Here is a 14705-nt window from a genome sequence, read left to right on the forward strand (position 1 = left end):
GCAGACTTGGACACTATTGAAATAGTTTTGGAAATATATCCAGACACGAAGTGGTTGCAGTTGAAGATTTGCATATCATAGAAAAGTTTACTATGGGCTGTGGCAGATGTCTGCCGTGTCTAAGTGCACTAGTGGATTTAATGTGAAGCACCTTGAATTTTTGGAGTTAAATGTGCTGGAAATGTCATTTAGACAGTTGATCCAACCACTTTGGTTCAGAGTCAAATATCTCATAACATATTTTGGGTGTGTTCCCATGAAATTTCCTACAAACATTTATGTTACCCACAAAATGAAATGCAATCACTTTGGCAGTCAACACAAGTACAGCTGAGGCTCATGGGAATGTCCTTAGTTTTGCAAGTATTTAGTCATAAACCAATGTTCACATATGCTAAAACACTGAACTCACAGTGATTATGACAAACATTACCCTGGAAGCATGTATATGTATACATGAAGTGTATAAACCATTTTGTATATTCCAGTTTTCATTCCATATAATCTACAGCATGCAGTGGTGTGAAACATGGTTCCATTAAACTCAGACTCAGACTCAGAGTTTATACAAGTACCTTAGTTCTTGAATAACTACTTGACACACAGGAAAATAATTCCTTGTGATGTGTGTAGATGAGCCAGTGTGCGCTTATGTAACACAACTGCTATAATGGCCGTGTACATGGACAGCAGTAAAACAAGAGTGTGTGCCAACCTGTTGCCTTTCCAGGCCCCAAAAGTGGGAACAGCGCTGCTCGATGAAAACAGTCCCAACTCCTGTGGAGCTTGGAACAGCCACAAAGCTACTGCAAAGGTTCGTACACTTTTGGCACGATTTCCAGGGGAAAATGGGATTAAGCTCTGTGCAACTTGTGCTGTCAACGAGGGTATTTTGTATAGACTGTATGTTTCCAGCTTTATCATACATTTTACTGCCACACAAAGTGGAGAAATAATCAACTGAGCTGGATGTCTGCAGACTCCACGTCAGGCGTAGTCTCTAACAAGACGTTGTGCTGCTGACTTGCATGTGGAACTTTGCATTTGATGTCAAACTTAAACAAGCTTTTTCCATCAGATATTGATATTAGTCTTATCTCAGTTGGGAGGAAGTTTAAGTTCGGTAACGCTGCACTTCCTGCACACAATGCAGAGTACACTTATACAGCATTATTACAAACGGTATTACAGTATTGAAATGCACCTGTGTAAAACGTGACCTACTTGTGTCCCAGCTCGTGAGCAATGGTGAAGGCCAAATTGAGTCCATTATCCTCTGCCAACACACACTTCCTCTTGGTGCTGCAGACACCACCCAAATAGGCGATACCTGTAAAACAAAGGATAACATGACAGTGAATGTAATAAATAACAGGTACAGTTGTGTAGTAAGGTTTGACTAAGGCTGGGTTGCGTGCTCTTTTTTACCTCAGTACACCTAAACTGACAACAATATAAAACAGGTGAAATTTTAGCGGCTACTGCAGCCCTCTGAAATTGTATGTTAAGTATGTATTTGATATGTTGATGAGTCTCATTGGCTCCAGGACCCCAAGCAGGACTTAAGTGTTACTGTTGTCTCAATTCTCAGAAACCTCAACCACTGGCTTCATTACGTGGTCCAGATTTGGATGTCCTTGTCGCCCCAACGTGGACTTAAATGAATAGCACTGGCAGCCGCATAGCTTTGGAGACGATACTTGAATATGCAACAGCAATGCCATTACCCCTTAATGCTCCACTGTACACTAAGCACCCCTTTTCTCAGATAAATAAAACTTTTAGCTAATCTTACCGCCTCCTACCGCTGAACATAATGGACAGGTTGGGTCTTCACCCACTGCTTGAGGTCCTGTGGCGATGGAAGCACGTCATACGTTGCTCCCAGCAGAAAGCTTACACAGCTCGCCTTCCATGCACCACAGGTCCTTCCAACTAAACTTATCTTCTCTACACTTCCCTAGCTTCCCCACAGTCTCTGCTTTCCCTGAGCAGCTGCCCTAATCATCTGTCCGCCTCTTCCTCATGACCCACCTGATCCATCACCAGCTTCCTCCTCTCTGCTCAGACCACCAGCCTTAGAGCTGCCTCCGACACCTGAGCTGCATATTGCCTCATATTCCACTTCTTCCTGTCATTTGCGCTGGTGACAACTTCCTCACAATCTCATCTCTGCTTTCTGCCAACTGCAACTCTTCTCTTACTGCACTTAGATTAATCTGTTAGGCTTGACAATGGTAATTGCAGGATGATCCCAACCACTTCCTATGATGTGAACTGTTGAGTCTCTCCAGCCTTTCTATCTTATAAACTGAACATTTATACACTTCCAATAGCCACAGGAACACCCTAAACAGAAGGCATCGCAGCTTTCCCAGAAGTACTGACTTCTGTGTCTTCTCTAAACCTTTAGCAACATTTCTCGCTGTACCATCTTTCTCAACTCTACACTAGCTTATCAAGCAGAGAGATTTTCTTCCTCACGGACAAGAAGCACAATCCTTTTTAACTTTCCTTTCCCCAGCGGGATGCTGTGTAACTTACTTGGCTTAATCCTTGACCTAGCCCACTTTAGATTCTCCTTCTCCTTCACCATCTGTGGTGAAACAAACCCTGATGTCCCAAAAGTACTTCTACTACTATCTTACCTGTCTCACCTGGCACAAAAAAAAAGTCAAACGCACTCCAGATAGGGCTACGTGGCACTGAGCCAAACGCGTTCTCTAGATCTAACAACACAACTGTTCTCTCGCCTAACTGTTTGAATCTGATGCCAAATCACACTAAATTGTTCTATGCAACCTGCAAAACCTGGAATTACAGCTTTTTTTGTACCAAAGTATCAAACATATTTTTCCTCTCTGGGTCACCTGCCAGTCTCTGTGCCACAAAAGAAAATCTTTCCTTCTACATTTAGCAGAACATATCGGCCTAAACTGACTTAAATCTACCAACGTTTTCTTTCTGGGAATAAGTACACACTCTGCCATGCGCCATGCCCTTGTTATCACCTGTTTGTTTTTTTTTCCATACTATCCTAAAGAGCCTCCACATGAACTTAAGAACATCAGGTGCACTTTTATATACCAGCCATGAAGCTTTTACACACCTTAAAACTGCCTGTACTTCACTACATATTGGTGGTCTAACGTCTATCATATGTTCTGTCTCACCTAATAGTGGCCTATCTGATGGGAGGCTTCTCTCTCTATCTTCTCATATCTTATGTATTCCTCGAGCTCTTCCCTGTATACTTTAGCCCTACTAAGGACTGCTAATAAATGTCTATGTTCTTGCAGCAACAACTCAATTAACTGTCTTTCCCTCCTGTGTTTCCTTCTTCTACTGCTTCTTTAGCTGCCTCCTCTCCTTAACTATCTGCTCTGTTTCTTTCTGTCCCCTGGTTTTAAACCAGTGTCTTTATATTAATTTGTACCCTGAATCTTTCAGCACCGTCTTGGTAAATTACATCTTTTAATTTCTCTAACTCGGCCTCCATCTTTCATCCCCATAGCTCGTTCCAACTACATTCAGAAACAAAGGCTTGACTTCAATGTCATTGCGCTTTGCGACACCCAGTGTTCACTTACTGGTTGACCGAGCAAACTCTAATGCAAACAAGGTTTCTGGACTATCATCACAGTGAAGACTGATGCTGTGAGCAATAGGGGGCAGAGCCAGACTAGCTGACTGCAGGAAAAGAACAAAAATGGCACCTGCACAATAATTTGGTAATATGTGTGGGTTTCAAAACCATCGATGACTGGGAGTCAAGTACCGCCAGCAAACATACGTTTGAAAGGAGGACGGCTTGAGTATACATGAGTGGCCAAAAATGTTTCCCAACAACAATCAATCAGCCCCCACTCAGGTGTGCTCCGAGGTGGAAATTATAGACCTTCCTGTGTCAGTGCACACACGTTTGCGAAACTATCCTTGTTAGGGCAAAGGATTGACAGTCACGGTGGACCGCTTCACCCAAACTGGAACTTTAAATTTAAGCATAACCATTTCATACCTAACCCTAACGTAACCTCAATTAACACGACCAACGAGATGATGCTTCTCAGTTCAACATCAGTAAAAGGTCCATTTCTACTAATTAGTTCACTGTAACACATCAATCTGTGTTACATTACAGACACATGTAACATAGGTTGGTGTGTTGCAGTAAACACACCAATATGTGTGTATATTGTGTCTATATTGTGTGCATATTGACAATATACACAGACATAAACACATATTGACCGTTTTATTTTATTATGCAATCATTTTTACGATGCACTTTGTTTTGTCATCTGGCTCGGTCATTTTATTTTCTCAAGAAATGGCATTTTGCTTCTCAAAATGATGTCATTCAGAAGGGATCCATTTAGTAAAATCCAAACGTGGTGGTTTTGGACTGGCTTGGACTCAGACTTTAGGTCTTTGGCGGTGATGAAAACATTTACTCGACTGGAATTGGACCTGGTTTTTTTTCCCCTTTTACTGGTTTGGTGTTTTACAACCATGCATGCCTTGTGTGTGCAGCTGTGGCTCAGATGGTAGAGCGGGTTGCCCCTGAATGTCAACGCTGGCAGTTCAATCCCCGTTTCATGCATGCATGTATTTTGCCGTGCAAGCCAAAGCTTCCTTGGGCAAGACACTAAACCCCAAGTTGTTCCTGATGACACTTGAGCACCTCGCACGTCAGCTCTGTCACCATTGGTGTGTGTGTGCAAGGGTGAATGGGAAACATTTTGAAATGCTTTGATACTGCTAAGTTGAAAAGGCACTACATAAGTGCTGACCATTTACCATTTAGTCAGAAACTGGAATTATGAGTATAATGTATATGACTTGAGGAAATTATAGGAAAGCATCCTTGATGTTTCTATTCAAATAAAGCCAGTCAGACATGTTTTTTTAGCTTCAAATGCAAAGAGGTTATATTTGCACTGTTGTTCAAAGAGCTGTTTATGTACTAAGCAAAAATAAAAGTGTGGTAATAACACATACAGATATTAAATGAGAGAGATTGTGTCAAGGAACAGTGCTTCACAAGATTTATGAGGGCAGATCAAAAAGTCAGAGACTGCTGCTGTTGCACATGAGCAGTGAGTAGCACCTTAACGTGCACGGAGCAGGAGGAAGCTATAACCATCATGAGTAAGTTCTCCAACTTTAATCACTGTTAATCACTGTTCCTGAGTTACGCACATTTTTGTGAGCTCTGGTCGAACACGTCTGCGATTTCTCCGTAGACATGACGGAGGACACGCATCAAATTTTGCGTCAAACTCTGGAAATCGGCAACAAAGACCCTTAAGACGCTTCAGGTAGCCTACGGCAATGAAGCAATGAGCCCGGAGAGGTGTTTTGAGAGACATTCGAATTTCCAAAGGGCGGAACATCACTTTCCAAAACCGGAAAAGGCGCATCAGATCAGGTGCAGAGCCAGCTGGGTTTCCTTTGAAATTCATTCTAGGCAGAGACTGTCAACATACTGAGACATCTGAGAGAAAAGATTCTACGCAAATGTCTTGAACTGTGGCGTGATGTCACTTAGTTTCTCCAACACGACAATGCACATTAAAAAGACAACACAACCATCGCTCCCCACCACCCCGACTCACTGGATTTAGCTCCTTGCTACTTCCCTCTGTTTGTCATAACCTCTGATGTGCACTCACTGCTCAACTTCCAGGCGCGTAAACAATTGCAGATGCAGCCGGACAGCTGCGTACAAAAGCATGTTGAACTCCAGTGTTGATGTTGATGAAGTGATTAAACTTGGAATACTTACTCACGAAGGTTACAGCGTCTCTGTGCTGCATGAACGTCACCGTGTTCCGCAGCGTTCATGCGCAACACAAGCAGTTTCAGAACTTTGTGATCACCCTGTCATTTTCCATTTTGAGTGACATGTCCTAAAATGTTCTAGCTGCTGTTCATGAACCAGGTTCTCTTGATAATAAACGTTATATTAGTATTTTTTTGTATTCCACAGCCAGCTCTACTGCTTTGACTGGATTTTGGGGTCTCGGCAACTCCGTTTGCATGCCTGACCCTCCAAGGTCTTTTTTTTTCCTTCCATGAGTTACGACCCCTTGCAAACAGGCTGACACAACCCATTTTTGCTTGTAAATCCTTATTAATAATACACAGTCATGGAATAAGCTAAATCATTTCAATGGTTCCGCAATCAGGAGCCAAATATGGTTGGTTTTGTCTGTATGTAAGTTTTATCACTTCAAACATACAACTTTTGTGCAGCATAAAAAAAATTCAGCACTTTGTCAGTGAGCAACATATTTAACATATAGTGGTGTGCAACATATTTGTTTCTTCTGAAGTAAACAGTAAACATTTAAGGTTCAGTGTTAAAAGCCACTTATTCACTATCCACAAATTACTTGTATGTCGTCAATATCTGTAAACAATCAGACACTAATGCTCATGTGTTATGGGCACTATATGAACACACAAACAGAACTTTTTGTTTGCATTGCTGAGTGAGCAACTTTCACTGGAATGAAAGACCGGTCATGTTTGGTCCATGAAATGAGGACCTCATTGGCTGGTCCGATTCTTTTTAAATAGAACTGGATGCTAAGGCCTGAGCAAACTCTTACCATGCCGGACCCATAAAGCCCATGTGAATACAACCAGGCTGACTGTTGAAACTCCGCAGTGAGGTCAGATGTGTGGATAAGCTTTTTTGCAGCATCAAAGATCCGTTGAAGCCAGCACTTCTGATGCTAAAGCCCCCAGACAAAGACCTGCGATCCACAGTGCTGTGGTTATCAGAGCTAGATTTTGCCCTGCCGCTGGGGGCTAGCTGGCTGATCAAACAGTGATGTGTTGGCTCACATAGCTGGCGGCACATCGAGCAAGACAGCCTCAAAAGAGCTACAAAGCCTCATCAGGCCTCTGGATTTACAGCACTGTGCTGCCCACAAGCAGCTTTGGGAAGCCATTTATTTTGTGTTAATTAGCCGTTACTACATGCGAGGCCTTTCATTGAGCCACTGAATCCTGAGCGGTCCAAACTCCCACTGCTGACAACACAGACCTGAGTCAGTCTGGAAGAGATGCTTTGTTCACTTTCTCACAAACACATACACACACGCGCGCTTCCGCAAAAACATGCAAATACTTGTTCACCGTAAAGTGACCCCACTGGCACACTAAACCCCCACTGGCACACCAAACCACACACATCCAGAGAACCACAGTAATGTCATTCTGGAGACCTGTAGGATATACTGCTTTTAAATTGGACTTGTTGGAGGTACGGTAGGTGTAGGAGGTGTAAAGTGAACTATGACACAGCAAAAGAAGGTTTAGATCCTTAGTGTGTGTGTGTGTGTGTGTGTGTGTGTGTGTGTGTGTGTGTGTGTTGAGGGCGTTTGACGTGAAAAAGCTTGAGGCGACCCGGAGAGGAGAAACAGGGAGATGAAACATGAGTGGCAGCGGGTTTTTTAAGTAGGACCTTTTATGAGTTCTGTGATTATAGTGAGGCTCAAACTAGGTCACACACTTTGGGCCTGCTTGCACAAAGAGCAGGAGTGTTCGCATTGTGAAGGAAGATTAGCAGATTGAGAGTATTATGGTCGGGCAGAGCTGTGCAGGGCCAGGCATGGCCAGGAGCTGGAACAATGCCCACAACACAGCACTGCTTCGGTCTACATCTACTTCCATTATCTCATAGCTATGCACATGCTGATAATACGTGATGTCTGGGAAGTAGTGCTATATCGGGAAAGACTAAGATATATAGCCGAATTAAAGCCCATCTGTCCAGTGAGTTTTATTCACCTCTCGTAGAAAGGCCTTTTTTTATTTAGCTAACAACACTTATGGTCTGTTGAAAGACCATTTAACTTTATGACCCTACCACATCAACCGGCGGATCCATCATTACGAATTTATTTCATAATGGAAACAAAAACATTGAGATTTAAATTTCCAAGGGCACCAAATACTCTGTACCTGGAGAGATTTGAAGATGTGTATATGGTCAGATTATCTGACAAACTGTAACCTGCAACTTTACATGATTGTGTTTTGTTTTTGTCTCACAGCCTTTGTCAGGCATGTCGGTGGTCATTGTCCATCAGTTACCCAAAACATTTCTGCTAGTAAACCTACAGAATGTACATATAAATGATAGATGTGTGGATGTATGGTCAAGTCTAACATAAAATAAACTTCAGAAAATTTTAAATAAACAAATACAACATGCAAAAAACTAGAAATCGTTTTAAACCCTACTTTGATTTCATGTTGGTCCTGTGTATTGTTGCTGACCTCAGCCCATATCCAGTTATATGCCATCACTGTGCTTCTGGCATGCCTTGAGCAAGGTGCACTTGACTTTGATCTGCACCGTACTGAAAGTTTCTGAAAAGTCCAAACTCTGCCACTATAAATGGGAAACTATGATGAAAACACCCGACAACACATTAAAAAAATTATTCTTCAAATTATAAGTTTTAACTACTTTCTCCGAGTTTGTGTTGCTCTTGTTGTTGTCTTTTGAAGCAATACTTTTTGTCATTTCCCTTTTTTGTGTGCAGGTAGGCAGTTGGAATCAGCCAGAAAAAACATACACTGTACAGTGAAGGTTTCGACATTTTGCCTTGGACCAAGTACTAAACTATGACAGGAATGTATCTGGCATGTAACCACGTGGGGGAGGGGGGGTAGTTGAGAAAAGATATGTAGCAAAAGAAGGTATAATAAACACACCTAGAACCGTGCAGTTATGAATTAGGAAAACACCATTTACAGTTCAGGCAGGACACCATCAGATTCAACCAATATTTCAGAATGACACATTTGTGTTTGCAGGTGACTTTGCTTGAGTAATGGTCTAAGCCAGCATGACACAGACAGTCCCTGACATCACAAAACCCCTGGCAGAGCCTGAGGTTCACAACATTTGAATGAATAAAACGATGTGAACAAAAGACACATTTGTGTTACTATGGGGGAGGCCTGGCGTACAGGTGTTCCTGAATATACTGGCAGCACCCAACGGCCTCTCTCACACACACCAGCTCCTGGAGACTAAAGCAGCAGCGTCAGGAACTGGATGTTAGACAGAAACCTTCGCGAGAGCCAGCCTCAGAGGTAGGCGAACGCCTGTCCTGAGCAGTTGGGGTGAGGGTGGCGCAATAAGAGAAAAGAACACTGTAGGGAGGCAACAATTAACACTGCGCAGGTTTCTGGGGCCAGTGACCGCAGATTAGAAACATGCAGCTCTGGAGCCAGAGAACCGGCAGGAAGATACAAGGAGAGAGAAGACAACAGGGATAAAGCACAAACTATGGGAGAGAGAAGGCCACCGCTCTCCAAAATGAACACTGCTGCCCTTCTGCAGTTCATGCAAGATCACATGGACAAGGCCAAGACTGTTGAAATCAAAATATAACCTTTGGGGTTGAATGAGAAGTGTTATCAAATGAAAACAAAAACAGCATAAGAAACTGATCCCACCTGTGGAGCATGGTGGTGGTAGAATCATGGATCGGGCTTGTTTTGCTGTATCTGGGCCTGAATGGCTTAAAAAGATGAAACAATGACTCCAAAATAATACCATACATCCATTATCTATTTTTATCCTGAACCCTGGGAATCTACAGTTGTCAGCTGACTTTGACCAAAGGCGGGTTCCACCCTCAACAAATCCCCAGCCAATCACACGGCCAACGCAGAAAGAAAGACAATCATTTACATTCATAGTCATACCTACGGCTAACTTATGATCATCAATTAACCTAACACACATGTCTTTGGACCGTGGGAGGAAGCTGGAGAAAAGCCAAGCAGGCACAAGGAGAACATGCAAACTCCACACAGATAAATTAAAAAGGAAAATGTTAGAAGATTTATGTCAGGAGAAAGCGGGTCGTGCGGCAAGACAACGAGCTTCAGCACCAGATGCTGTTCTACCAGTGGATGATTAAAGAATAATTAGGGTTATGGCCAAGTCAAACTTCAGACCTTAATCCAATACAAATGTTGTGGAAGGACTAGAACCAAGCAGTTGATATAAAGAAGGCTACATCCATCCCAGAGCTCAAACTCTTCTGTACGGAGGATGGGAGAAAATTCCTCCAAGCCAATGTGCAGGCCTGATTGACAGTTAAGGGGTCACTCCGGATACTGAAAGCCAAAGTTTACATACTTGTGCTAATAACTGTAATATTAGATATTTTATCTCAATGAATATATGACCAAGTATAATAATGTTTGTCTCATTTGTTACATTTGTTCTCTTTATCTACTTTTGTGAGGAGCGAAAATCTGATGATACTTAAACTTATAGTCATACAGAAATGAAGAAAGTTTAAGGATTTATAAACTTGCGAGTTCCATTGTATGATCAACAAAATCCTACAAACTAAAACGGAATGTCGAGTTAAGTAAAAGTAATGTAACTTGACTAAATTCAATGTAAGAGTGTTACGTAAATATGTGTCATATACCATTGAATACCATTTTTCCCATTTACTAAACCCAGTCTGAGGGACCGGTTGACATAACTGAATCAATTGTAACATTTCATTTAAGAGTGTACTAATAATTCATTTTGACTGTGTGCATATTTTTTTGAGAAAACATAATTGCTGCATGTATTAGATTCCCTAACTGACTTTTCCTATCCAGGAAATGTGATGGCTTTATGCTGCTAAAACTGTTGGTCTGGGTTAATAAAGTTTGGTGGTTTTGATTAAACTTTGAAAACATCAACAAGCTGGTCTTCTTCTTCAATTTGAAATCAAATCTAAACCTCAAACAAGTGCTTCAAGTTGCAACAACTGTGTCGGAAAATAAAAGGAAATATGTTGGTATTGTTTGCATACTATGCACATAGTATTCAGTATCAGGCCAAGTTCAGACTGACATTAATACAACTCTGTCCTTCATTTGAACAGGACCACGGAGTCTGAAACGGAGGGCTCCGACAAACTAGTCCATGGTCATCCAACAAAAATCTGGGAGTGTGGCTAAACGCAGCGCTGCAATGTCTTAAAGGAAAACACTGCTTTGGAAGATCCAGTTTTCAGAAGTAGGTATGGATCATCTGAATATAACACACACACACACACACACACACACACACACACACACACACACACACACACACACACACACACACACACACACACACACATTCTGTAGATTCCAGACTGCAGAACTGATTCTTCTTCAGCCTTATATCATCAGCCTCCTATACGCTGCCAAAACAGTATACGGACACAACTCAGTCATAAAACTGTCGAGCTACACATGGTAAAGCTCTTCATTTCCCTCAAAAGGAAAAAAAAAAAAAAAAAAAAGCATGGCTGGCCTTTTCCATAATAACTGTCAATGTTTGATTTTCAGGTCAGCTTGTTGTCCCAGTGGACACCCATGAATTTGTATTAATCACTTTATTCAGTTTTAACAAGAACAAAAAGTGGCGTTTGTTTGAAAAAACCTAAAACGATAAGTTTACCAGAAGGGCACTGCAGACCACCGAGTCACCTTTCAGTCCCTTCATCCTTTTTCTCTTTCTGTCTGCAAATGTCAAAACAGAGGACTGTGGGAATACATGGTGAATATTGAACCCTCTTGCCCTCTACGGAGACTCTCCCACTGTCCACGCAACCAGCTCCGTGGGATCTTCTATGATTGGTGAAGACATTTTCAAAGGGAATTGACTGAACAGCAGGCGACATTTTTATGTTTTGATCTGTTATCTTGAACATAACCTGCTCCAGAGCAGATTAGGTGTGCACACATAAGTTACCATGGCGATGTATCCTGGTTAGTAGTAAACCACCATCGTAACCCAGAAAACAAAGGGTTAAACCTGAGGGTACCTCGCTAACTCAGAATCCCACTTCACATCCAGGCTTCTGAGCATTTACTATAGAGGATTAAAAACTAATTCAATCACCATTTCTTAAGTGTTTTCTGACCTCCACTGATTTGACTTTTCACGTTGCTGCAGCAATATATAGGTTTAGTCCAGGACCTCATTATATGGGCAATATGTAGGATATTTACTTTAAAACTTTTGAACTTTTAAAAGTAAACAGCTTTAACTTTCCTCTTTTTTTTTCATGTCTTGTGCTGAGTGGTTTATATATTACATCACCATTATCAAGGAGAATACAATAATCCAAAGAACTAGACTTGTTTTGAGATAAAACACTCAGATGTTGATTCTACAAAGTGGAGAACATAAAACAAAAAAGAAAATATGTATTTGGACCCACCACAAACCCTCCACCCTCTGACTCCTTTTGCATGCTACTCTGAGGGTATAATGAAAGCTATTTGGTTTGAGCCAATAAGAAAGAAACAAATCAACTTCCTCAAACATCCGAAATCATACTATTGTTGTTCAGTTAAATATCTAAGTGGATATTCCTGTTGAGGTCACTTTGTAGCATAAACAAGGTGGAAAACACAAAATCCAAAAGTATTACAAACCACTGCTGCGTTTTGGTGTGATGGACTTTCGAACTCCCCAGTTTGTATTATTTGTCTCAACACAATCCCAACAATGCAGGTCCATGCAGATCTTTCAAACACAGTGATAGAGAGAGAGAGAGAGAGAGAGAGAGAGAGAGAGAGAGAGAGAGAGAGAGAGAGAGAGAGACAGAGAGAGAGAGTGAGAGTGAAAGACACTTAATGGTACTCACCCACAGTATCACAGGGCTCATCTTTATGTACACAGAAATCTGTCCTGAAAGAGAGAAAAAAAGAGTTTACAGCACTGACTTGTTTGAAATAAAACAGTTTCACATCTCTTCCAAAAGCCAGCAGTCTCCCCCGGAAAACATTCATGGTATTTCAATTTGTTGGAAAACACAAGCATTTGTTGTGTGAAAAATGAAAACATAAAATAGAGCAACAGAGAAAAGTTGAATCCCCTCGCTGCTTACGGTTCCATTTGGGTCACATTAAAAACTTTGATGAAGTGATACTCTTATACTTACGTACCAGGGTCAGAGCACGTGCATTCATTATTTACTGTCTTTTAAAGTCCCTCACCTAGCATTGATTAAACTCTTAAAACTGCATCTGTCTGTCATACTGAGATGTTTCTTTCCATGAAAAATAAGAATGGCTGTGGTGCCATAGTGAAATCTCAAAACAGAGAAAACTGTGTCCATCCAATGTAAACTGTAAACAGTTCCCAGGGTACCTTAGCAATGCCCTTACATGTGCACCTGAAAGTATGTAAGGGGGCCATTACAACAAGTACCCTGGTTCCCATTTCATTTTGGTCAACATGCACCCATGGTGCGAACGTCAGCTCGTTTCTGCAAACACCTCAAATGAACCCATTTAATTCCATCAGTCACAATAATGATCGTTACAAATATTTTGTTATAACGCTCTACAAAGGACACTCAATGATTTATCAATGCATCAATAGCAAATATTAAAATCATAAAAGGGGTCAATAAACTTTCTGCAGTGTCGCGTGTGTAGTGTAAATTGTCAGATAACCCGGGGGCCTCATTTATAACGGTTGCGTACACCACTCCTCACGCACCAGTCAGGCTATATAAAAACTAAGTTGACAAGAAAATGACCTGTAAGCAAACTCTGACACATGAATATGAATATTTTTAAACCAGGAAAAATTGGTGACACAGATGGTGAGGTGATTGCTTGAAGCCAGATTGTAGAAATTAAAAGTGAGAGGCATCATTATACGCATAACAATGCCTCTCCCACGTTTAATTTCACTTCATATGACATGTTAGATGAGCCTAGATCTACATTATCATTCACATTCAAACCAGCGGTGTTACTTGTGCTCGTGAGCCATAACTATTCCATGAAAAACTTTTAATTGTAAGTGTCATATTTTGTTCATAGGTTTTTTTGGCCACATGGCCAATTTTACATGCATCAACCTTCGTAATGTGCTTTTCAACCAGTTATGGTTGATTATGGGCGTGTAGGAGGAGGGATATGAGGCTGATCTGGCTGCGCACGTTTTCCTGTAAATTGTGATTTATAAAGGGAAAATTTAGTGTGTGAACCTGTTTTTATAAATCGGAATATTTTTTCCCGTACGAACACTTTTACTATGGATCTTACGCAATGTTTTATAAATGAGGCCCGTGAGCTGTTTACTTCATGATTGCACCATGACAAGAAGTTGGTTGCATCAAAAGCTCCCAAACAAAAGGTTACTAAATTATGGTGACGTAAACATATTACATTACATCCAGCAGTTCAACTTTTGAAATGATGTTTTGAGACATGTCTTGTGGGGATCTTTTAATGTAGTCAAACACCTAAAAGTCCAACCGAGCGCCGAACAAACGTTCATGTTTTTGTTACACTGATTCAGTTAGTTGGGCTTTCACACTGCATCGGTTTAAAGTAAAGTAAAAAGTAGTGACCCATTTAAACCTGTGAAACAGCAATGGAGAACGGCCAGTTTAGGAGGAAAAACGTTTAGAGTCTCCAACATTCAAAGCAGCAGGTTTTTACAACCCTGAGTGTTGTAGCACTACTGTGACAGCGGAGGAAGAGAGGTTCTCACCCACATGTGGGAGAGCTCAGTTAGGTGCGAACAGCTGCACATTGGCATCTGGGAGCCAGACATCTACAAGACCTGGTCGTCGGCATCCGTGTTTGACGTGATGTTATCCGATATTTATGTATTGTTTTTATTGATATTGACTTTTAGAAGGACC

At 41.4% G+C, this 14705-nt stretch overlaps 1 protein-coding gene across 2 annotated transcripts in view; it reads right to left on the reverse strand.

The window, feature by feature from the left end:
* The window catches only part of adamts17 (ADAM metallopeptidase with thrombospondin type 1 motif, 17), a 112122-nt gene that overhangs the window by 59512 nt on the left and 37905 nt on the right, over positions 1-14705 (reverse strand). For both annotated transcript variants that reach the window (XM_069172905.1, XM_069172904.1), the window contains exons 7-8: positions 12687-12730; positions 1225-1330 (exon numbers count right to left, since the gene is read on the reverse strand). In XM_069172905.1, the coding sequence (XP_069029006.1) occupies positions 1225-1330; positions 12687-12730 (150 nt within the window). The remainder of the gene's footprint in view (positions 1-1224; positions 1331-12686; positions 12731-14705) is intronic.

The sequence above is a fragment of the Embiotoca jacksoni genome, unplaced genomic scaffold, assembly GCF_022577435.1.
Source record: "Embiotoca jacksoni isolate LCO1_2020_lvr unplaced genomic scaffold, fEmbJac1.0.p SCAF_56, whole genome shotgun sequence".
NCBI lineage: Eukaryota > Metazoa > Chordata > Actinopteri > Embiotocidae > Embiotoca > Embiotoca jacksoni.